The sequence below is a fragment of the Peromyscus leucopus genome, chromosome 15 (assembly GCF_004664715.2).
Source record: "Peromyscus leucopus breed LL Stock chromosome 15, UCI_PerLeu_2.1, whole genome shotgun sequence".
NCBI classification, from domain to species: Eukaryota; Metazoa; Chordata; class Mammalia; order Rodentia; family Cricetidae; genus Peromyscus; species Peromyscus leucopus.
Genome location: NC_051076.1, coordinates 11,870,178 through 11,896,500, shown reverse-complemented (window position 1 = coordinate 11,896,500; position 26,323 = coordinate 11,870,178). Strand labels below are relative to the sequence as shown.

The 26,323-nt window shown below is 45.7% G+C and overlaps 1 protein-coding gene across 3 annotated transcripts in view; it reads right to left on the bottom strand.

Annotated features, from left to right (window-relative positions):
- The window catches only part of Tgfb2 (transforming growth factor beta 2), an 87,866-nt gene that overhangs the window by 26,846 nt on the left and 34,697 nt on the right, over positions 1–26,323 (bottom strand). For all 3 annotated transcript variants that reach the window (XM_028876730.2, XM_028876727.2, XM_028876728.2), the window contains one exon: positions 3,553–3,716. In XM_028876730.2, coding sequence (XP_028732563.1) covers positions 3,553–3,716 — 164 coding nt within the window. The remainder of the gene's footprint in view (positions 1–3,552; positions 3,717–26,323) is intronic.

The following is a 26,323-nucleotide window of genomic DNA, read 5'->3' as shown; positions in this document are numbered from 1 at the left end:
TCAAGACCAAAGAAAGGGTCATCATAGCTGTTGGGGCATCGTCCACTTTCCTCCTTGTCTAATTCCATGTTTCTCATTCACGTTCTTAACTAGCAATTCATAATCCAAATGAATAGTGGCCAAGGTGGCCTTCTGATGATCTAGCCATGGAGGGATTTATCTTCCTATTGAGGTTCTGAGTCTCTTTGCTTTCTGGGCCTTGGCAGTTTTGAAAGGCAAGAGTGTTGCATAGTTGAGTTCCTGTCAGTTTAGAGGTTGCTACTGTCCCTGACTTTTCTGCTAGAAATGTCCTCTTTGGGATTCCCGTGTGCGGTGATGCTATGGTAACCGTGGACCCTGCTCACAGTCCTCTCAACTGGAAGCTTAAACTCTCTTCTTGAGCTTTTCTATTCTCTTTTCTATTCAAGAGACTCCAGTCTATTTGTATCTGTTGTTCACATCATGAGCAGCCAATACTGTGGGGATCTCTGAGAAGGGACACATCCATCAAGAGCTTACTAAGGTCTTCCACAGGACCAGCCTCCTGGGACCTGTCCCTTAATGGAGGTGAGATGGCCCTTGGGAGAAAAAGAAGTCCTCAGCAAGCCAACTGTCAGAGGTCATTCATCAAAGCATGAGGCTAGGGGGCCAGAGAATAGCTCAGCAGGGTACATTGCAGGCAACAAGATCTTAAAGAGCTCAACTTCAACTGGCTGAAGCTACATCCCAAAACAGCACTGAAGAGATTCTATCCTCAGCACAGCAGAACGTTAGTGATCTCATTGAAAAATTAAAGAAGAAAGGAGATGCTCAGAGTGTAGACATATTTGTTTCTTTGGGTCACATTGAAATCTATTGGACACCTTTAACTTCCCTGTTGGCTTTTCACAGACGCCAGTATTTGCTGACCTTCCAATTCTCACCCAACTCCTTGGACCAGTTTCCTCATTTTTTCTTCTCTTCTGGCTCTAACCAAAGTGTATTAGTTTGATTTCTTTCCCTGTGATAAAGACCATGACCAAAAGGAACTTGGAGGAGGAAAGGGTTAATTTCATCTGCCGCTCCCAGGTCACACACCACTGAGGGAAAACTAGGCAGAAACTGGGGACAAGAACCTTGAGGCAAGAACTGAAGCAAGGCCACAGGGGAACATACTGGCTTGCTTCAGTGACTTGCTCGGTCTGCTTTCTTCTATCACCCAGGACTGTCTGGTCAGGAGGTGGCACCACCCCCAGTGAGCTGGGCCCTCCCACATCCATTACTAAGTAAGAAAACACCACACATGCTTCCAATAGGCCAATGTTATGGAGGCATTTTCTCAATTGTGGTCCCCTCTTCTCAGATAATTCGCACTTGAGTCAAGTTGACAAGATCAAGACAAAAAAACAAACAAAACACCCAACCAGGACATAGAGGACAGAGGAAAGGATCTTTAAAGTTTGCCATGAGCAGGAAAGAAATGGCCAGGAGCCTTGAAAGTCAGAAACAGATTCCTGTCTCATGACTGCCGCTTAGTGCCATTGTGACTCTGACCTGTCACTTAATCTCTCTGAGACTCAATTTAGCATCTTTCTGTATAAGGTGGAGAAAGGAGGTAGACAGGGCACGGGTCACGGTCCACCGTGGTCACGTGACACCTCTGCTGAAGTGGCCACAGCAGTCAGGAGCACAGACACAGACATGCACTGTTCTGACATCCGGCTGAATCAGCACTGTCTGTGAGGCATGCGCTGCCCACCGTGTGCTCTGGGAACACATGTGAAGACGCAAACACCCACTCTAACAAAGGGTCTGTTCTAGCAAAGAAGAAAAAGCTCTACATGCCCCCTCCACCACTCGTTCCTCATCCCTACTTAAGAGCTATTGGCCGCACGCCTTTAATCCCAGCACTCAGGAGGCAGAGCCAGGCGAATCTCTATGAGTTCAAAGCCAGCCTGGTCTACAGAGCAAGATCCAGGACAGGCATCGAAACAACACAGAGAGACCCTGTCTTGAAAAAACAAAAACAAACAAACAAAAAGAGCTATTCATATATTCTCATGAATTCACACATAGCATCACACAGCACTTACTGTCCAAGTACAGTAATATCCCATTTTCATAATGAATATAAAAAAACAAAAACAAACAAACAAAAAGAGCTATTCATATATTCTCATGAATTCACACATAGCATCACACAGCACTTACTGTCCAAGTACAATAATATCCCATTTTCATAATGAATATGAGAAAAAATCCTCATCTTGATCATCCAATTTTCCAAATAATTAAAACCCAGAACAATGAAGTTTCTGCATCCAGATATCAATTGTTTCTTTTCTTCAAGTGAACGCCCCTGTGACACACACTGCTAACGAGGTGACCTGGTCTTAACCTCCTTCCATCTCTCTGTTACATTATGTCTCTACTCTGCCTGGAGGCCACCTTCTCCTGCTCTTTCCAACTGGAACACCTTATCATAGGTACATACAAGTCTGTTGTTGGGAGCTGATGGTTTAGCCTAGTGGTAGAGTGCTTGTCCAACATACACAAGGACTGATTCCCATACTACACATATACTGAGTCTGATTCCCAACACTGCAAAAATAAATAAATACATACAAAATAAATTGGAATGCCTATCACTACATGACTGCTTCTGCTCAGAATGACCCCTCACCTTGTTTTAATATGCTCTAAGGTGTTTTTGGAAGCCTTTTTTGAGCACTGGCTTCTTGCTGAGAGTTCCCAGGCTCTGCCCTCTACACCTGCACATGCTGTTCACATGACATGATGACTTTATAGCTGTGTGTTTGCACATCTGCCTTCCTCACCAGATGCAAGGCTTTACAGAACAGCTTCATAGTGCATATTCAGTGCAATCTTATTGAGGACCCCCTTAAAATGGAGTGGGTCGGGAATGGGTGTCTGCGTTTCTCACAGCTCCTGGGTCACTCAGGCCTCAGCCCCACAGTCGTCACCTGAGTCACTTGATTCCGAGTCGGTGTCTGAAATCTCAGGAGCCCCGTTCTTCATCTGTGTTTCACACAGCTGCCCAGCAGCTCTACTGACAAGATGAGAGGGGAGACGTCGGGCGACTAGCACGATGTGGAACTGCACATGCGCATGGGGGCTGGATGGCAGTACATGGAGGGATGGGCTAGTCAGAGACCGGGAGGAGGCAGTGAGCTGAGAACCAGACAGGTTAGCGTAAACAGGAAATGAGGAGGAATGGCAGAGGCGGGGAGGAAGGAGGTGAGGAAAAGGTGAGAGGGAAGGAAAGGAGAAAGGAGGATATCCTCCTCAGCTGCCCTGCTTGGGGTGGTCTGGCCTGTGCATCCTGGCTTTCCAGACCACAGGCCTGACCTGCGGACTGAAGTCTCCCAAGGTGGGTACTCCAGTCCTTCACACAACTGAGGGAGAGTGTGCAGCATTGATGGCCCCTGCTGTGGCTCTTCCTCGCTGAGCGATGAGGGACCGGCAATTTGGGTAAGACTAAGGACAAAGCAGGACTCACATCACACAGGTATCGAAGAAAATCCCTAACAGTAGAAAGTACTTCACCCACTATGCAATGCAAACAACGGTTACCTGATACAGTTCGATCCGTTGTTCAGCCACTCTGGCTTTGGGGTTCTGCAAACGAAAGACTCTGAACTCTGCCTTCACCAGATTAGAAGCATTCTTCTCCATTGTTGAGACATCAAAGCGGACAATTCTGAAGTAGGGTCTGTAGAAAGTGGGCGGGATGGCATCTGTAAAAAGTTAGGGCAATGGTTGAGAAAGATTAAACCTACCATGCTCTCAAGAAAGACCACAGTGTGCGATAGTCCCAAGGAGCCATATGGGAAGTGTCTACAGAATTTCATTTCCAATGGCCAATTTAATACCATTAACAATTTAACCAGGAACAAAACGAAAATCAACATGTGTGTTTAGTTCCAGGAGAAGCAGATTAAGAACGATTAACAAACCATTTCCAACCACGTCTGAAAGCAAGCAGTTAACCCTGTCTTTTGAAGGCTGACAGACCAGTGGAAAACCCTAGATGGTTACGAATTGGAACAAGTTCATGACAGTTGATGGCTGGAGAGAGCTGCCGGGCTTGCATACACTTTAATCAGATATGCCAAGAAAATAGCTCCTAAATGGCAAGGCCTTCTGCCCGTGTGTTTTTTTCCTTGAAAGTTTGGCTCCAAATACTCCACTCCTATTCAGCCTCACGGACTGAGTCATTTTTTACTTTTAAAGTCTAGGTTTTCAACGCATATGACCAAGTTATGGTAAAGAAATGTGAAAAACAAAAATAGACCCACAAACTACCCACGCCTGGTCCATCCCTCAAACTCTTGGGTAACGTAATCTGCAGGTAGGTGGAAGGTGATCCTAGCTATAAGAGAAGAAAGCACCAATCCCTTTATTTTGGAGCCTTGTAGGAGACAGCATTTGTGATCATACACAACAATTTCAAGACCATGCGTTGCTTAGAATTTTGCTATTATTTTCTAGCAATGATCATTGCCCTTGAATATGAAAGTGAGGTTACCCTAAGACCCAAGCAGGCTGTCTTGCTTCTCTGATTTCACCCCCAACATTCGCTAAGCACCAACACTGGGCCAAGAGACCACTGGCTTTTCTGAGTGTGTTTCTATAACCTTCCAAATTTTTCCTGTGAATTTACCTTCCCCATTCCAGAATATTCCATCTAGTCTAGAAGCTGTACTTCTTTCTGCCCTTCGAACATTCACAAGGCCTCATTACAACATCATCATTCACAGTTATGTTTCTCCTTAAATATGTTGGTTGTTTCTGCATTGTGTTTGTTTATTTTGCTTTCCCTGTGAAACTGTAAAAATCTGGAAAGCAGAGACTATTTGCAAGAAATTTCTTCCCCCTCCCACCCCCTACATATTCAGGGCAGGGTTCACGAAGGCACGGAATTCCCCAAAGATCTGTTTGCTTAGCTGATCATCAATGGGAGTCTTGAAGGAGTCAGGTATCTGGCTATTGACAACACTAACTTACTAAACTAGCCATTTTGCTGATCTTACATCGGATGTAAATGCCTCTCACGAACATGTGACAATTCTACTGGAGTGTGAGGGCAGCTAGAAACAAGTGGAGTTCCTCATCTTCAGGAGCTCTGGGTTTTAACTTCGTGGGTGCCTTTTCTTATCTCTCCCCGTAGCTTTGAGACTGCAAATTCAGGCTCGTGAATTCCAAGTCAATTGCCCTATGAATTCAGGTTTTGTATCTGGCAAACCAGAACTCTCAGAAACAAACAAACAAACAGCCCCACAAATCCAAAATAAGCAGATTTTGGAGAAATGCAAGTATTCACTGAGACACTGTGATGGCCCTCTGTGGACGAGAGGGTTGGGAAGACCTCAGACCAACAGGGCGTCTTTGGAGTTCCCTGGCACAGCAATTCTATAAGGTAGCTGCCGAGACAACATTGCCCTTTTCTTTGCTTGGAATATACCCATCCCAGCAATTAAGATTCCTAGTCCTGTGCTAAGCAGAACAGCTGAAAACAGCTTAGTCGCCCTGGCAGAGCAGGCCAGGCTCCTGGCTTTCCACGCTCTCTTGGCCAGAACCTTCCACAGGAGGTATGGCCACATTCATCTTCGCTTATCCTCTGTGCTAGACAGCAGAGGCTTCAAACATCCTTTGAAAGCACATCCTGGAAGCGCAGGGCCAATTTTGTGTGTTTCCTGTCATCAGCCAGTGTAAACATCTTCTTGCCCCCTGTTCTTTCACCCCACCCCCGGACCCATTCTACTTCCACAAACAGCCATCTTTCACACCCCTCTGCCACGGTCCTCTCCTTCGTCGAGTTTGTAAATAAGTGCTTTCCAGATTTATTTTTATTCTCCTTCGTGTTTATTAAACTTTGAACCATCCCCCACCCCCCATTCTGGTATTCTGCCCATACACACGCGTTTCCTTTTTATGGCTGCCTCAGACCATGGGGTCAATTTTGTTTCTACTTCTTCTAAGCAAATCTCCAAATGATCCTGTCCCAGGCTTTTGAGCTCTGAAGGAGCGTCGGCAAATATTTACAAGAGCAGCTTGATGGCTAAGTGCGGTCCCTCAGCTATGTTCCTTCCCTCCATCCCAGGCAAACAGTCCTTTCTGCTGGCTCGTAGAACCATTTGGACAGCCTATATTTCAACTGCTAATACTACCTGCATTTAGGTTCCTGGTTCGTAAGTAAAAGCAGTTAACGCGCAAGGGGGAAGGATAGCTCAGCAGTCCCGACCGGTATCTCTGGTCAGGTTTGGGAACCAGGTGAAGCACTCAGGCCAGGAGGAGGATGGGACAAAGGAGCTCCATAAAAGCTTCTGACCCCCGAACCACCCCTTCTAAGGGAGCATCCCAGCTGTCCCCTACTGTCCTTTGCTTACTGATCACAAGCCCTCTGACCTGGATGAGGGACTTGAGCAACTTGCCAAATGTCCTCTCATTTTGGGGGAAATATCGCTGTCAATTGCTCTGACCATCATGGGTCAGTTTTTTTTTTTTTTTTACCAGCAACCAGAACCAGAACAAGGCAAGCTCACTCCTTCAGCTCGGAGTGCCAGAGCAGCAGGGTAGGGGTGTAATGGCTTGTGCAGCCCAGATCCACCCACTTAGCCTTGGAGGAATGAGCTGTTTCCTCTGCCTCCTCCAAGAACTCGCTTCCCCCTCTGGGATGGGTCCTTGCTATAATCCCCTGTAATTCCAATCCCAGTTTCCACTCTTGCCAGGTGGCCAGGTATTCTTGCTTGACTGGCGCCAGCTTCCCCACACTGACAGCCTGGTCCACTCCTCCCTTTCCATTTCTGACCCACTTTTTCTACTCAAGCAAACTGATTTTCCTTCAGCCCTCTGGCTTTCGTACCTGCCGCTGGCTCTGTTGGTTTCCTACGTGCCTTGCCCTCAGAGAAAATCGTGTGCATCGAAGACTTCATGTGTCATGGATTAAGCAGTCTCCCCCTCACCTTGCTCTGGCTGTACATCTTTGCTAAATCAAATCTGGAGAATTGGAGAGCTGGGGGATGGGGATTTAAATGCTCAATAATTTGCAAAGTAACTGTATACAGAAAGCTAAATGTGGCATTTAATCACATACTACTTCATAAACATTACATACTGACTAGAGTCTGTTCCGAATAACTAATTTATTATATAGACTGTATTCTCTCTATATGAGCACGTTGGGCTCAGGTGTCTTTTATTGACAGTTACTTACTTCCTCACAGCCCAGAACTGACTTCTTGGGCTAGTGATCAGAGCAGACACACAGGGTCTCCATACTCAGAAAGGCACCACACTCCAGCTGAACGCTCTACAGTGGCATCTTGAAATCTTTAATAACTTTTAAATTAATGTTTTGTGAGCAAAGTCCCACATGACAATGGGGTAAGAGACTTGGAACCTCAGCTCCTCCTGCACTGATTATCTCCCATGGATTCTCTGTCTCTACTGTTGGCTCTCTGGTAGCCCCATCCTCATTCAATGTTCTTAGACTGCCTAGTGATCACTGTTAGCTTCCACGCCTAGAAGAATTGGGGTCAGGCACACAATCCAAGTCATTTCGTGGTGGCAACTGCCGCATCCCTTGCTGGCAGTGCCACAGTGCAATCAGAGGAACATTCAGTGGGAACACACCTCCAGGCCACTCTAGGTACCAAGCACAGGCCACTGTGGAGTTTACCATATCTTGGGATAGAGCAAGAGATTTATGAGACAAATGTGATGCTTGGTAAGGCATCACAGGCAGCTAGGGTCAGAGGGACCCTAGCAACAGGTGGGCTGAACATCTGAGGTAAAGGGCAGGACCTTGGGTGCCTGTGAGGTTCTCTCAGTGTAGAAATAACACAGTTCCAGAGCAGCGCAGTATCCAATAGCCCACACAGGCAGATGGCAGAAAGTAAAAGGAGAGAGACAGAGAGAGAAATTATGAAGCAAAGCAAAAAGTTCTACATGCTATGACCTTCCTTCCTCCTTTCCTTCCCTCCTTCTTTCCTTCCTTTCTCTTTCCTTCTGTCCTCCTTCCTTCTTTCTTTCCTTCTTTCCTTCCTTCTGTCCTCCTTCCTTCTTTCTTCCCTTCCTTCCCTCTTTCCTCCCTTCCTGTCTGTGTCCTTCATTCCTTCTTTCCTTCCTGGTGATACTAGGGATCTAATCCAGGGCCTCATGCATATTATTCAATTGCTCCACAACTGAGGTATATCCCTAGCTGTTCTAGAATTTTCTACAACCCCTCTTTTTCTGTTTGCACAAGAGACCCCATGGTTTTCTTTTGAAAGAAGATCCTCTACATTGCATACCTATCCCTGCAACAGCCACACAGAACAAGAAGATCTCCAGGACAGGAAAGATCTCAGTGAGAATGTCAGTTCTAATACCAAATCAAGCAGAGCTTGGCTGAAATGCAGCAAGGACATGATCCCGCTTTTCTGAGCCTGTCTCTTCATCTACGTACCCAGTCAAATAGATAGCAAATGGTGCTGTCGGGGTTACATGAGCAAGCAGAAGGGAAGTTGGAGCCCTGGATCTTGCACAAATCTCTACCCAGGTCCCTTGCAAAGCTGCCAAGTGGCCATTGGGCCTTTGTGAGTGTGCCCGGGAGGGAAGCTCTTGCTGCCTGACAGAATTCATTAGAGGCAAAGAGAAGGAACAAAAACAGCAGCATGCCCCAGGGCACTGTATAAAGGGCTCTGTGTGTTCTAATTCCTGTCCCCTTTATGGGGAGGGGCTAGTCACCAGAGTCATCACAGTTCACCATCTTCCACTTATTTTACTGAAAGTTCTGGCCACTCTAAAGGGTGACAATTCCATCTTCCCACCCTCCCACATAATCCTCAAATGAGGTCTCAAAAAAAAAAAAAAAAAAAAAAAAAAAAAAAAAAAAAACAAGTCAGGTATAACAGCGCATGCTCATCGGCTAAGATGGGAAGACTCGGGGGTGTTAAGCCAGCCTAGAGTATACATCAACATTCTAAGCTAGCCAGGGAGACACAGGAAGAGAAAACAAAAGAAAACACAAACACAAAGAAACAAGAGTGAAGGAAGGTCTTACATATGTGTTCTGATGAAGAACAAAGAAACAGAATCAGTAAGAAACTCCTGGCTATCCAGAGCTCAGGCCTTAAGCCAGGCAAGGCTTTAGTCATAGTCTAGTGCATTGGTTCTCCTTTGGGGATTGAATAATCCTTTCACAGGGGTCGCCTAAGACCATCGGAAAACACAGATATTTACATTACAAGTCATAGCAGTAGTGAAATTACCGTTATAAAGTAGCAACGAAAATAATTTTATGGTTGGAGGTCACCACAATATGAGGAACTGTATTAAAGAGTGGCACTCATTAGAAAGGTTGACAACCACTGGTCTAGAGTTTATTCCCCCATTTAGTTTGTTACACCACAAAATTGACAAGGAAAAGACAGATGACTTGTCAAATTCTCAGCCAGGGATCTACAGGCATTTACTGTATTTGTTAAAACATTGGTTCTCAAGGTGAGCTCACTGGGGACCTGAGATAAATGGCCGTCATTGGAGTAGAGGGTGTATTACACACCAGATCTGAGAAACCCTCCACTCCCTGCCCCAATAAAACCTCCTGTCACACTGACTGGTTCCTAGGTGGTCAAGCCAGTGCTGCTAAAACAAGATGATCATTAAGGACCAGGAGAAACTCTTGGTGTCCAACAACCTAAGGGGAACCCAGCAGTGGTCTTTGTCCTTGGGGAATTTCCAAGATAAGCAAGAAAGGTCAGTGGGTCAAAGTGAAAAGTAGATGGTGTGAGTTTGCAAGGGATTGCTAGTGGTCTGGGGAGGTTTTGTGTGTTCTCCTCCCTGACATAGTCATATGCTATCTGCACTTCAAATCCAAAATGGACTCCCTCCTAAAAGCCAGAAGAGGCTTCCAAGTCAATGTACTCTGACAAGAGTGAAGACAAGACTCCCGGGCAGGGAAAATTAGAAAAGCACAGGACGGGAAAGAAATCTCTCACCCTCGGATCTAGTTTGTGTTTCCTGTTCGCTGAGAGTTGAAACACTTGTGCACGACTGAAAAAATTGAGATTGCCCACAAAGGCATCTCCGACAAAGACGTTAATAACAATCTCTTACTTAGGCCAGAATGTCTGTGGCCTCAAGCTTAACTGTTAAACATTCCCCTCTCGTTAAATCTAAACAACACACCTCATAAAGCTAGTTTACAGTTTCATCTGCCAAAGGAAATTCTTTAAGATAAGATAAATACATAAACCGGCTCGTATATATTTAGTTAAATTTTAAACCATGTAGCCTTTAAGTTTTGTTGAAAATTATACTCTTTGAGAGATGTGACTTAAAATTATACAGTCATCATAGTGGCCGCTAAAAGTGAGTCTCTCATGAAGCCAGCACCCATATCTTGACCTTAAGTCTCCCTCTCTCTGACAATCCACCTTTAATCTGAGGTGTGTACTGCCCCTCATCTTGTTTTCGTGAGCTTGCCTACTTTGCTGCGTTCTGACTCATCCTGAAATCCTTTTCTACAGTGTGGGTGAGGAACTGCTCTGTCTGAATAGAGATCCCTAAGTGGGAAGCACTGCGTGGTCGGGTCACAGTGATGGGCTGTCATTCCACTACCTTAGTCCTCGAAGACTAAGGACAATGGAAGACATTTGGCACCTTTCTTGGGTGAGTCTTGTACCTTACATTTGGAGAACCACTGACATAAAGGACAGACGGCGGGGGGGGGGGGGGGAGGCCACAAATAAAAACAGATGCACAAAGGAACAGCTGAGCTTTTGATTTTAAAACTACGGAGGACATAGGAGATTACAGCAATACAATATCTCTAAAAGTCTTCAAAGGAAGACAATACAATCCTCCTGTGCGTTGTCCAGCATTTGTCTTGAGGAACTTTGAAGGCACTGATGCCTAGGTATTTGAGCCCCTCAAAGTCTTGTGAACTAGATCAGGATGGGCTTTTCTGGAGTCCTTAAGAGGTTCTGACACACAGCCAGGACTGAGAACTACTGAGGGAAGCTGGTAATGCTTATCCTAGAGAAGAGAGGCCTTAGGGGCATCAAATCCCTTAGGGTTCCAACACTCCATGAGCTTGGACCTTTCTGTAGATCAAGGGAGTCACAGTTAGGCTCAATATATAAGACTTTGGTTTGCTGTGTGAGTATGAGTGAGAGCGTGTGCGTGTGTGTGTGTGTGTGTGTATACATGTATGGATGTTTGCATATGTCTGCACATGTGTGTACGTACATGTGGATGCCAGAAGTTGACCTGGTGTGTCTTCCTCTATAATTCTCCACCTTATACACTGAGGCAAGGTTTCTCACCGAACCCAGAGCTTTTAGATTCAGCTAGTCTACCCAGCTTGTGCCAGGGATCCCCTGATTTTGCCTACTAGATGATGAGGTCACAAGTGTGCCTATTAGGCATTTACATGATTGCTGGGAACCTGAACTCCAGTCCTTGTTCTCAACCCCCACTAATGTGTAAAGAATTTTCTAGTGGTCCAGAAGAGCTGGAGAAGTAAGTAGAAGGACCCACCTATCTTCCAGGATATTAAGTTCCAATGCTGCCACAAGAATCCATGTCCTTGCAGAAATATGGTGTACCAAATCTGGTGGCCCTTCACACCATTCTCATTTTAATGGTGTACATTGTTTTTGTCCTCTGAATCCCACTGTTAATGAATGTTTTCTCAATCTAAGAGTTTTATCAGTATCTTAGACCTATTGGTTGAATGGCGGTAATTCTTTTCACAGCCACCCTTGAGAACTTCTGGCATAGACAATGCTGATCCAGTCACATTGAGTTTGACCAATCTTCCCTTCGAGCTCCTCCATTCATGAACTAGGTAGGGATGAATAACGTATTCCCATCCCACCACCTCCTCCCCATAAAAAGAAGGGACTGATCAGATTGCATTCTCTGCAGAGAAGACCATCCCACTTCAGAGATAAAGAAATGAAGTGTGAGGCAAGTGAAATAACTTTTAGCCAACATCAAGGTGATGTAGTACTTTCAATCAAAAGCCCTTTGATTCTACACTCTCTGCCTTCTGTGAGAAGAGCCTCCCCTCCCCAGAGTGGACGGCATGAACACCACCCAGTATGAACACTGGCATTTCATGGGCTCTTGCAGGAAGAGCACACAGAAACTGGTCCACCTTCACAAAGGTCAGTCTGAGAAAGTTTGATGCCAGGATCTACATCTTCACTCCCTAATAGGATCCCCCACCCCCTGCGCTGGTTGGGGGAGCTGGAGTTGAACACTGTGACTATCCCCAGTAAGAGGGATGTCACTAACTTCAGCCCACTCTTGTTCAGACTTGTTGCCTACTGCCCCAACCTTAGGAGCGTCCACATACTGCACTGCTGGAACCTTCCAATGAGCAGAAGAGAATTCTCGTTCCCTTTCCCATGACGGACTCCACTGCCCTGCAGCTTAGCTGTGATTGGTACGGACTTGTGACATGCTTAATGAGTATAATGGTCCCTCATTCCTGACATCCTCTGTGTGCGGGGAAGTAGTTTGGGGGTTTATTAGACAGTCCCCAAAATGCAACAAGACAATCAACCCACCCAACAGTTGGAGGGCAATAAATCAGCTCCTATTTGTGTGTGCACAGGCGCAGCCAGCAAGAAACCAAGACAATTGTGTTTTGGGGTTTTCTGAAATTTGTCTTGGCACACTGGATATAGATTCAGTTTCACTACCACATCCCAACACTGCTGACATTCAAGTCACAGCAATTTAACATAAAATGACTGAGAAATAAACAGCACATCGGCCGTGGTTTCTGATTTTCTCTCCGGCCATCCCACCTATTAAATGTAACAGAGCACCACAGCATCTGCAATTTACAGTGGAGGGGGACGGGTGTCAGACTTGACATGCCGCTGGCAGTGGGGAGCCTAATTGTGCCAGCATCAGCTTGTGTGACTTGGCCTTCATCAAGCTGCTATTTGAGACCATGCACACTGTCAGCAGGAGTGTTTGGGCCCCTTCTTACATGTGAAAAAGAAATGTAAAAGTAAAATAACAGTAATGCTGGCCCATGGTATTTGGTTTTCTTGAACTGTGACAGACGTGGAGTTTCTACTTTCTATCCCAAAGTTTCCATTACTCCCATAAAACCCCACCTCTTTGGAGACACCCATTTCGCTTGCAGTTCCAGGTTTCTCAGCCACCTCTAGGCTGGCTGGGAATTTCTGGGCTTCACAGTAAAAGTTGTGGGTACTGCAAAAGGCTACCGGTTAACTTCAAAGCAATCCAGAGAAGATAATCATGGAAAGAGCATGGCTGAACCCACATTTGAACAGCTAGATGGCAGAGGTTTCATATCCTTTCATCATGGTCTTCCAGGAGGAGGCCGCCCTGGCTCTTGGGATAGGTTGCTTCTTGTCTGTTTGCATGTTTTTAAGATAGGATCTAGCTATGTAGTCCAGGCTGGCTTTGAACTTGTGATCCTTTTGCCTCAGCCTCCCAAGTGCTAAGACTGCATGCATAGGTTACCACTACTCAGCTCAATACTGAGACCAGATGTTTGGAATCAGTTTTACATGGCACGATCTCATTCTTTTATTTTTTTGTTTTTTTTTTTTTTTTTGTTTTTCGAGACAGGGTTTTTCTGCGTAGCTTTGCGCCTTTCCTGGAGCTCACTTGGTAGCCCAGGCTGGCCTCGAACTCACAGAGATCCGCCTGGCTCTGCCTCCCAAGTGCTGGGATTAAAGGCGTGCGCCACCACCACCCGGCTACGATCTCATTCTTATAACTTGTCAATCTTTTTCCTTCCTTCTTCCTTTCTTCCTTCATCCACATCTGCCTTCCTTTCTTCTTCCCTCCTTTCCTTCCCCATCTCTTTCCCTCCCTCCCTTCCCTTTTCTCTCCCTCTCACATTCTCCTCTCTCTTCTGCTTCATTCTCTTTCTCTCCTCTCTTTCTTCCCTTTAAACTATGCTTTTGGGAGCTGAAGAGATGCCTCAAGGGTGAAAAGCACTAGCTGCTCTTACATAGGATCTGAGTTCATTTCCAGCACCCACATGGTGGCTCGCAACTGAGTGCAACTCCAGTTTCCAGGGATCTGACACCCTATTCTGGCTTTCAAGGGCACTGCATGAACATGGTGTGGGTGAGCACACACACACACACACACACACACACACACCCCACACACACACGCAAAACACACATACATACATAGATACATACATAGGTAGGTAGGTAGGCAGATAGATAGGTACGTACATACGTACATACATACATATGTCCATACATACATAGATACATAGATACGTAGGTAGGTAGGCAGGCAGGCAGACAGACAGACAGACAGACAGATAACAAAACATCTGTGCATTTGTTTTCTGATGTCCAGGAGACAATCCATACCAGTCACCCTTTTGAACTACCAATGGCATCTAAAAGGCTGAGACCCCACAATATCAATGTCTGTACCCTGAGCAATTTAACAAGTCATCTTGAACCCCTTACTAAGAACCATATTTTATTTTCCTTTCTCTTGACAGATTGAGAACCTGAAAGACTAGGATCTTTCTACAATTACACCAAACACTGGCAAAGCATGAGTTAAAAAAACACAGCCCTTGACATTATGGGACAATCTCACTTTTCCTTCCTAAGCTCTGTATGCTCACTGTGAGCTTCACAGGCAGAGCCGCTTCTTACTAGCCTGAAAATAGCGCCCTAAATCTTAAAAACAAGCAAACAAGCACACAAAAACACCTCACAGCCACGATCCTAGTTGGCTCTCTATTGCTGTGATAAAACACATGACCAAAAACAACTTAAGGAGGAAGGGGTTTCTTTCAGCTTCCAGCTACCAGGTCACAGCCCATCATGAAGGGAAGTCAGGGCAGGAACTCAAGGCAGGAACCGAAGCAGAAACACGGAGGAGTGCTGCTTACAGGCTTGCTCCTCAGGCTCATCTTCAGCTACCTTTCTAATATTCTCCAAGACTACCTGCTCAGGCATGATACTGCCCAGAGTGGGCTGTTCCCGCCCACATAATCACTAATCAAGAAAAATGTCCCCCAGATTTGCCTACAGGCCAATCAGATGGCATTTTCTCAGTTGAGGTGCCCTCCTTCTTGATGACCCTAGTTTGTATCAAATTGACAAAAATCTAAGCAGTACGGCCAGTCTGAGTTCTTCATGTTTCCTTTATGCCTTTGCTTATGACCTTTTCTTTCCTTTTTTTCTTTTCCTTTTTGAAGGGCAGCCACTTAACTACTTTGAGATACTAAGCTGATGCACTGCTCTGCCTTCTGCTAGGCTGAAGTTAGTGAGTGGCGGGGCACACCCTGCTAGAATGGCAGAGTCACTCGCCAACTGAGCCAAGCGGCATGGACTGTTGTTAGGAACATCTTAAATCCATGACTTGGCAGAGAACAAATAGGAAGAGGAATAGACGATCCTGATGACCCAGTCTGATGGAAGTAAAGCAAGTACTGTGATGCTCAGTCTCGGGGACTCTCTGGAGTGATGTGAGTGTGTGTGGAGGGACTGATGACCTATGTCCCTCAGGTGTGCTCAGTGTTAGCGGCGTCCAACCCCTCTGACTGTCAAAGACAAAACCCTCAGAACTCAGACTCAGCTGTCTCTGAAAACTCCCACTGTACAAACGTTCTTTCCAGACAAAGGCCAAGCACAGGGCTCCAGGGGAGGCCCAGGTCTGTCCCCAGGCTTCTGATTTCCCCTCATCCCTGCTTAAAAATTCTGAGGCCAGTTTTTATGTTTTCTCCTCATCATATCTTTTCTGTGCAAAAGCTCCTCTGTCCTTTCACCGTTTTTCATGTTCACTTTTTCTGGTTGTTCTTTTTGCTTCAATCTTAAACTCACTCCCTTCAGCCTGAACATAATTATAGAGGGACATGGAGGACTGTTACCTGCCCTGAACTTATACTTCAAAAAAAAAAAAAAACCAAGAAACACCCCTCTGTCATATCGTGGATATTTTATTTTATTTTTACTTTTCATCCACACTACAATTCTATGCATTTCAAGTGCCTAATAAAATACGACTCTTGACTCATCCATGGGAACTAATTTATAGACTTTTGTGTGTCTGTGTGTGTGTGAGACAGAGAGAGACACTAAATAGCCCTCACTAGAGTGGAACCTGCTATGTAGATCATGCTGGCTTGGAACACACGGAGATCTGCCAGCTTCACAGGGGCTGGAATTAAAGGTGTGGCCACTATACCTGGCCAAGACACCATCATCCTACACAGATGCCCTGAGGCATCTATGTGTGCAAGGGTTCCTCACTTATCACTATTCCGTGTGGATTTAATTTGGTGGAGCTGATTTTGCAGTAGAACACACTGAGAGGATTTGCAGGTGGACACAGTGGACCTGGGCACCGATCAGCTTGTTACATGATGCTTCAGGGGACAGGGTATCAAGTCAGAACAATAGTCTTGCTTATTTCTCTAGATGACCTGCATTCACAGCTAAGGAACAAAGGGAGGAAGTGGACAGAGTTCTCAATCCACACTAAACTCCACCCTTCTCCAGGCCCTGTGCACTGTGCTGCTCCACTCCAGCTGGAGCAGCCAAGTCTGAAACTACGCTGTCACCTGGCACCATGAAGGGGCTTCTGATTTACCTAGTCACAAACTTCAAAGCAGCTCAGCAGGCCAGCTGTACGCCTACTGGAAACGGCTGATAGGACAGGGCTGAGGAAAGTTCTGGAATCCACTTCGTCCCAGCACACCCAACCTGTACTAACCAGCACTGAGACTAGCTTCCAAATGCATATCCTCCAAAAGCTCAGTGACTAGTTTGGAGTTTCCTTCATGTTAAACAGCAGCTCTCCATCTGAACTGTAAAATGGTGAGGTGTGTGAACTGCTCGGAAGGATGGCCGAGCTCCTCACTACCTACACTGGCATTTCAACAGTCAGCCACTTGGTGCCTTACAGAAAACACTGCAGGTTTCCAGGATGGAGCTTGCTTGGGGCTCATGGGTATGTGCACAGGGTGTGCGCTCTTCCCTCATCCTGTTTGTATTGGCGACACAGCCATGGGCAATTAAGATAGGGGAGCATATAGGAATTACAAGAATCCAGATGAACTGGACCATGAAGGGACTCTGGAGCACAGCCAGGGGTGCGATGCTTATTTTAAGACTCTGTTCATTTGGGCACCGAGTACCTCTCAGGGCTTCAAGGCCAGGCCGCCATTTATAAGAGGAGCAAAGAGTCTTCAAATCTAAAGTCTTCGCTGCAGAAGCAGTCCATGGCAAAGCCCTTCCGAAATGTTTAATGTGCTACTTTCATAACTGAACTAGGTGAGAGCAAGCTCTACAGCTGAGCCGCACTCATTATTTTTGTGTGGGGAGGCCACAGAATGTCCATGTTTTGATCCACTCTGAAGGATACTGGGAAAGAATACTGGACAGGAACAATACCCAGAGGCTTGGAGAAAACTTTGTGACCGGGGTCAAAACTCGGTGGGTTCCAGAAGCCCCCCACAGCCATGGTTCACATAGGCAGTTGGGCAGATGAAATAGCATAAATGACTATTTAATCTCGTCAGTGGCTTTCCTATGTGTCTTGACAGTATTTATTAAATCATCTTTAAAAAGGAGTTTTGCAGAAGATAGGCCATTACTTTGCCATCATGTTAGGGTGAAAGTGAATAGAGAATTTCCCGAGTGCCACAGTGGAGTGCACATACGTACCAACATAACCTGAGTAAAGTTAACAGTAAACAAAGGTATGAAGGTGGGAGATTTTCACAAAGGAGAGTTCATCTGCTTATTCACCTATACCCTGAAGTTAGTGGGACCTCTCATTGTGGCAGGAGATGTGTGTTGTATCATAGAAGACACCTACTTCTTGTCACATTGCAATGGTCTCATTAGACCCCTTTTAAAGATTAAACATGTCAGAAAGATTCCTGTTTGTGTAAAAAGTGAAGAACTGGGCAGCTCCACAACTGCCTCCAGATCAATTAATTTAGCATTTGTGTGTAGAAGAACACGAAAGTATAGATCCAGAATCTATATTTCTTACATGATTGATTTGTATACTACATACTGTACTACAGAGTGCTCATGTAACTCTTCCCTGAGTGTATTGGTCTACACTGGCCAGAGGAGTTTGGACAGGAATCACTTGTTAAGTCTCCTGATTTTCTGCAGTGCCCTTCACACCTGGGAATTCTCTCTGATATTGTGGCCAAGAGGAGGGCCTCACACACCTCCTCTGCCACCCCTGCAAACCCCCCTTCACTCTCCCAACCAAGATGCGCATGGGCAAAGTCTCAGGAGCTCAGGCTGGCTGACCCTACCATATTTCCCATCCTATAAGCTAGTTCCAGGTCTAGGCAAACATCTCTTAGAATATAAAATATTCTTTGTTAAACAAAAACAAAAAATAAAAGCAAATCCATCCTTTCTCTCAAACACGTAAAAGCCATAGGATGCTGATGATTGCTAACCACAGTCCCTGGGGTCTTCCTGGGTCTTCCCATAACATCAAGCACCTCCATCTTTCTTATTTCACATGAGCCTGGTGCTTTTGCAAAATGAGTAGTAGTACCTCCCTTTTCTACTGAGGAAGCCATAGTCCAGAGAGAGCCCAAATGGTTTGCTTGAAATGACTCCCTGTACTTCTTAGTGCTGACTCAATGCTGCACTCTTGATCACTGAGGTGGTCTAAATAAGAATGGACCCATAGATTCACACATTTGAAAGCTTAGTCATCAGGGAATGGAACTCTTTGATAGGATTAGAAGGATTAGGAGGTATGGCCTTGTTGAAGGAAGTGTGTCACTAGGGGTGAGCACTGAGGTTTCAAAAGCCCATGCCAAGCCCAATCTCTTTGTCTCTGTCTTTGCCCACCATGCCCAGCTTGTGGATCAGGATGTAGCTCTTTACTACATCTCCCTTACCACAGCTGCTGCCATGCTCCCCACCACGAAGATAATGAACTAAGCCTCTGAAACTGTAAGCAAGCCCCTAATTAAATGCTTTCTTTTCTAAGAGTTGCCTTGGTCATGGTGTCTCTTCTCAGCAATAGAACAGTGGCTGCAACAATTTCTGAGTTCCAGTCTAGCTTCCCCAGTGAAATATAAAGCAGCCAGTGGAGCCACACATTCCCCGTGGCATGCACTCTAAGGGAAGCAGGCTACGAAGGTCAATCATGAAACCTTCATTATGTTCCAGCTTGAAGAGATAGAACAACATTCAAACACATAAGCTGCCTTTCAACCAGCTCTGAAAGGATTCCTTCTCTTGGTTGTTACTGTGAACAGCTCTTTTCAGTGCCAAGTGCAGAAGCCTCCTCCTCGAAGTGCACAGTAGCCTGCGGGTGACAGTACCTGGAAGGGACCATGATGGAGGATGATTTATGCTCAGGGATCAGCTGCCAGCAGCTCACAGTATACAATGCCCTTCCCTGTACAGTACTATGGGAATGGACTGAAGGTGAGAATCGGGCAGAAAGAAGAAGGAAGAAGGAAGAGCAGAAGGAGAAAGAGGAAAAGAAGATGGAGAGAAAGAGAGAGCATATGGCAGCGTCCCTGTGATTCGTTGGGGGATGAAGATGTCTTTCGATGGGCCTGTTCATGAAGAGCAAGGAGAACCTGGGCCACAGGCAATTTATAGCAATGGGCAAAATAGTACAGGTGCCAAAATGATCGTCACACTCAGGGACAAAAATCACTTTTGGGTGCTCAAAACAATCCGTAATTGTCCTGGTGTTTAATGTACTTCCTAAATGTTCCTCTGGATACAGGACAGCTGTGAATTCCTTTCCATCAAGAGCTCAGTTGACATGCGGTAGGCATTTGGAGCAGCCCAACACAGACTTTTGAAACTCTCGTTGGGGCTTTGTAGATAGCTCCGTAGATAAAGTGTTCACCACACAAACATGAGGACTGGCGTTTGGATCCTCAGAACTCACATAAAAGCCACCAACTAAACTTGAGACATGGATAGGCGATGCCTGGAGCAAACTGGACTGTTAGACTAGCCCAATGAGCAACCTCCAGGTTCAGTGAGAGCCCCTTCCTCAGTGAGTAGGGCAGAGAGCAATTGAGAAGACAGCAAACATCAACTTCTGACTTCCACACACACGTGCAGCCATGTACACATGCATACACACACACACACACACACACACACACACACACGTGCATCCACACAATACATGCACATACCCACACCTATGTACACTCACACACATGCATGCATATATTTGCATATTCAAGTAGCAGAAACAAAAGCAACCCCCTCTTGATCTCTCACTGTCTATGACCTTATTTTAGGAAGGAAGTTGGGAGCTCTTAGAACTAAACGTGCCCTTTCCATAGTCCTGCTCTAATTACACACAGGGTCTGATTCTACATCCATTTCTCTGAGGTGCATGGGGCCTCTGCTTCCAGCACCCAGTCCTGCAAAGGACATGGATAGACTGTCTCAGTATTTATGTTGTATGTATGTCCATGCAGCCTAATGCCAGGAGGAGTTGGACATGGAGAGGCAAAGAGGAGAGGCAGCATCTTGAACTTCAATGGCGTGCTCAGCATTCTAAAATATCTGTCCTGTCCAGATGGAATCCTAAAAGCATTTCTGAGTCCAGTATAATAAAGAGGGTCAACACAGAGGTGACTGCGTCTCCAGGCTTCAATCACAGTATCTTGTCTTGTGAGTCTGGCGAGGGTGAAGGGAGTGAGAAAGTCATGCATGAATAGCTCCTGTACAGTGACCCCCGGGGCTCTGGGGGAATCTGAAATGTGCCCTGTGGGAGGGGCTAGCAGAAGTGAGTGTTAAGAGGAAGGTTGGGGTCCACTATAGATCTGATGGTGGGCACCATGACACCATCACACATGAATCAGTTCCCCCATATCCACTAAAGATCTTGGACAATACTTTACCATGTGTTGCTGGGAGGGCCCCGGCAACATTTGACATTCAAAGTAGGCATGCACTCTCCTGCTCCAGCCAGGCTTGTTTGGAATGAAGTTCCTTCAGCAGGCTCTCACCGGTCAAGACCATTGTTGTTCTGTACCCCTGACCCAAGGCTGTCTGATGCAGCTCAGTAAAGAGCCTTTGATTTTAGTTTTGACATGTGTTAAGCCCTTCAGTTAAAATCTTCCAAGTCTCATGGCCAAGGGGATGAAAGGTTTCTATGCAGGTCTGCTGCTTTTCAGGAGGAATTCCTCTTCATCTCTGAAGTCATGTTACCTTGCGGGGGAAACCCACAGCCTCATTGTACCTATGAACTTGGGATCCCCTTATGGGACTCTAGCCAGACCCCAGTAGGACCATGCATGCTGAAAGTGTTTGGTTTTGCTAAATGCAAAATGATAAAGGCAAGATGTTATCACTGCACTAAAACTTACTTTTATTGAACAAAACACACGGCACACACACATCTTCAGTGAGAATACAGTAACATCAAGCAAGCCTACCTCCATTTTTAATCATCCTTTCCTCCAACAGGTGAAGTCTCAATACACCTAAAATACTCAGACAGAGAGTTTCATCACCCTGTGGCCCCAAACTCCCTTTCCAGAGTGTTCTGTCACCTCCTTGCCACTCTCTGCCACCTCCACACTGTGCTCTCTCCACTGCTCTAAGCACACCATATCATTTCCAATCTTCAGACATGCCAAGGGCTTCTGGCACGCCAACATACCTACATCATGCTTCACCTAGAAACCTTTTACATGAGAGAAATTCTGTTCACCCTGGAAGGTCCAGCCTCGGCTCATCACTCAGAGGGCATATTTCTAGCTCTTGGCAAGTACACTCAGCTTCTCCCCTGTGCTTTTCCTTTCTTTCTTTCTTTTATTTTTCAAGACAGGTTTTCTATGTGTAGCCCTGGCTGTCTTGGAACTCACTCTGTAGACCAGGTTGGCCTTGAACTCACAGAGATTCTCCTGCTTCTGTCTCCTGAGTGCTGGAATTAAAGGCTTGTGCCACCACCACCCGGCCCTCCCTTATGTTTTAACATTTGTCATATGGAGTATTATAGAGTTTCTTAGGTGTTTATAGTGCTATGAAAAGGTGACATGCAGTAATAACACCTCACTCTTATTTTTCATTTTGAATTTACCATGCCTACTTACTTTCACAAGCACAGCCATTAGCTTTTTGGATCCAACTAAAGTTTTGTAAACTATCCCCTCAGTTCGTAGACACAGGAGGACATGGGTCTTCCTCGAAGAAACATGAGTTCAAAGGCAAGGAGGAATTCCCATTGAGAAACAGCTGTCCTGAGTAGAAATCCTGGGTCCTCTGTGCCATGGAACTTTTTAATATGACCACACTAAAATCAAAGTCTCTTCCCTGAGCTGCAGCAGACAGCCTTGAGTCAGGGATAGAAAACAATGCTGTATCTAAATCCTATCCTCACTGCGCTCACTGCTCAGAACAACTGTAAGAATGAAAAGAGGCAAGAAATGTGAACATAGCAAATACTCAATGTAGAGTCATATTATTAACACCATTCTGGGAGTGGGAGTGAAAGAGAAGAGTTGTGTGTACTCTGGGCTGAAGTCGATGTCTTTCCCATAAAGGACTACAGGAAATGTCACAAGTCTCAAGGCAGTGGCAATATGGGAAACCTTGTAGACAGGATCCATCCTTTTCTCTGCCTCTGATGCATCACTTGTAACTATTGGTATCAGGAACCTGTGGCAGAGCTGATCCTGACTCTGTAGGACAAGTCTTAGGAAACCACCTGCTCTTATGGTTGCAAGAATTGTTGGTGTGGGTAGGTGACAAGGCTCAGTCTGTGAAGCTAGGCCTGATGACCTTACCTGTCTGATCCCCAGGACCCACAAGGTAGGAGAAAAGCAACTCTTCCAAGTTGTCCTCTGCCTTCCATGTGTGCGCTGTGGCATGTCAGCACATGCGTATGCTCGTGCACTGCGCACGTGTACACACACACACACACACACACACACACACACACAGTAAATGTAATAAAAGTTTTTGTTTGTTTTTATAAAAGACTGATGACTGCCGGGCAGTGGTAGCATACGCCTTTAATCGGGAGGCAGAGGCAGGTGGATCTCTGTGAGTTCATGGCCAGCCTGGGCTACAAGAGTGAGTTCCAGGAAAGGTACAAAGCTACACAGAGAAACCCTGTCTCGAGAAAAAAAAAAAAAAAAAAAAAAAAAAGACTGTCCACTGATTAGATCCCCGAAAGCCAGACATATAAGGAAACTTGCAGCAAATGGAATTGCCATCAGCACTTCCCACAGGTGAACACAATTGACAGAGTGCTTTCCTGGGCATAGCCATCTTTATGTAACCTCAGTGTCTTCTGCTATCTCACTCACATAACTGCCAGAGCATGGGGAGTACACACTGTGGACTGAACAATTCCTCATCCCCACCCTTGTGCTGAATGCAGAACTGGGTTTACCAGCAAACAAGCCACTGTGCAACTGCATGAGGCTGAAATCGAAAACTGTGACCCAAGTCTGCCTGATTCCCGGCCCGCAGTCTTTCTACTGTTCCCTGCCTCTGCCTCATAAAGATTTGCTCTGTAGTCCTTCAAGGGATGAGAATGAGAAAAGAAAAATCCAAGAACAACTCAAGCTTGGTACAGGGAAGGACGCTGTAGAAGACTTAGGCACAGAGAGGACCAGAGCCACCGCTGGGAGCAGCCAGCATCTCCTGTGATGAGGTCCAAGGAGAGAACTGGATGACGGGTCATACTGTACTGTGACACAGTAGTATACACTAGCTTTAATTGCTCCAATAGTCAATTTCCCAAAGAGAAAAGACGGGAAAGGAGCCAGGCAGCATCACAGTAGAACCACGCTTATAAAAAGTGAATTTATGTTTTGAAAGAGATGACATGGGACCCACATCACTTGTTGCTTTCAGCAAGCCTTCTCTGGCCAAGACTTTTGTCACTTCCTACTCAAAGCTGTCTGCTGAGGCTCAAAGAAGACACTTTGGTCTTGTTCTGACATGTGGACATTAAACCCTTGTTAAACCCTTCATGGAAAATCTTCCAAGTCTCATGGCCAAAGGATCAAGGGTTTTGACCAAGGACTGCTGCCTCTTAGGAGGAATTCCCACTGGCCTCTGAAGTCATACAACTTTGAAGAAGACTCAACCTTGGGCTTGTGAAGTAGGGGTCACTTCATCCAGCTCTAGCCAGACCCAAATAAGTCCATTCTCATGGAAAGAAGTAGTCTTGCTTTTGTATTGAGTAACAGTGTGCAATGCACATAACCCTAGGAGCCATCCTCAGAAAATGAGCATCTGATGGCATGTTCTTAGCTGATCCTCTGGCCCTTAAATATTTTTGAGGTTTCATCTTCCATTCTGCAGACAAGGCCACCACAAAGTCCCAGTGAGTGGACAAAAGAATGAAATCCAGGTCATGAACTTGTAGGGAATCCCCTTGCCACTCACTCAAACTCGGAAGGGCTCACTAGGGCTTCCGTGTGTAAACCCCAGTCCCTCTTGGGAGACAGAGAAGGTCACTGTCACTGGTTCTGTGGGTGACAGTGGTATAGGGGTGCAGAGTGTTCACTGGTGATCTCTCAAGTGACTGCAGTCCATTGTAAACATCCTAGCTTTGTGGATTCTCCCCACGGGTCATCCTCAAGTTCATGCTCACAATAGTTCTTCAGATATCTGAGTTTTACATCCTGCCCTTTTTTGGTCAGAGCCTATGGTATGTATGAACTGGAAAATCAGGTGACTCAAGTAAGTGTTGAGTCAGTACCTGGGAGGCCAGACTCAGTAGGTCACAGGCCAATCACAGTAGCTCAGTCTGGCCTCATGATGTCAGTGCTGCCTCTAAGGACACCTCCAGGGCAATTCCCTTTTCCTCCCCATTTTTCAGGTGAGTGGACTTAGGAGAGTGAGGTAGTTCTGTTAGCCTGCACAGAGAGAGCCACATGGCAAACCACAGGACTCCATGTTAACAACTGCCAAAGGCCTGGAAGCTGGCCTTTTGCTCTATCCAGCTGCCTCTTAGCCTCTGAGATGACAAGCTTTGATGGGACCCCCTTTTACTTGCTCTCCCTCCTTTCTTCATGGGTTTTCTTGGGTCCAAAGTCCTTGTTTCCAGCGTAGCACCACCCTGCCTGAACTGAACGCACTAGAGACCCCACAGCTAACCGGCGAAGCCAGAGAAGAATTGGTTTATAGCACACCATCAAGCTTTCATTTCAAGATTCAGGTAGAATTTGTTATCCAAATTTGTTTCTATCAACAGAATAGAAAGGGGCTTGGTGGTTAAAACAGTCCTTGCTGTTCTTCTAAAGATCTGAGTTCCTAGCACCCATATCAGGCAGTGCACAACCACCTGTAATTCTAGCTCCATGGGCTCTAACGCCCTCTTCTGGCCTCCATGGGCACTGGACTCCAGCACACACAGCCATACATACACACATAATTAAATGTTTAAAAACTGTTTAGAGAGAGAATAGAGTGCATTTAGCATGTCTGCATTTCTACAACTTTCAAATACCCCATGAACCTGTGAATGCTTTTCTACCACATTGTTTTCATTGTTCTAAATCTACTTCAATACACACAGCTACTTGGGTTAATTACTTATGAAAGAAAAGAACTTCTAGTCCTATAAAACAATGAACTGTGAAAAATGTTCATTGAAAACAAGGTACATTCCCAATGTGTAAAGTATTCACAACACTTACGACGTTAAATGCCATTCTCCCCTCCCTCCTCTCCATCTTCGCATGGTGCTAGGAATGGATCTCATCGGGGCTTTGTCTATGCTGGGCAAGGGCTCTAGCACGGAGCCACACCCCCAACCCTCCCTTTTCTTCTTTATAATGATCCAGATGTTCTGGAGGGAAAAGAGGGAATTGCTTTATGTGTTCTAAATAACCTGTGAATAAGCTTTCTGTCCACCTCATTTCTATAGAACTGTTAAAATAACCACAAAAATTTTACCAATGGTGAACTCGATGGTGTGCAGAGGAGTACAGGGCAGAGGGCAAGCATGCCTGGGCCACTGCACAATGACTGTGAGATTCGGAATGTGGTGCTTTTCCACCACTGCATGTTCACACTCCACCTTTCCTGACGGGGAAACCCAAAGGCCACAGCCCCTACTTACAATACCCTCCACGGAAAGCTCTTCAGAAGTCACTGGCCGAATCCACTGAAACTTCTAACTTCTAAGTCCTTGACTTATGCCCTGTGTTCCACACCTTGTGAGTCCCCTACACAACAACTGTGGTTAAATCCTTTGATTAAAAAATAAAAAGAAAGAAACAAAACATGCCACACATTCATGATTGGGGAGTGGATAAAGTTCTCCTACAAGGAGTGCCAGTTCTTGGGAATTCTTACCAAGATGCCCAATACCAAAAGAGGCCCACATGACA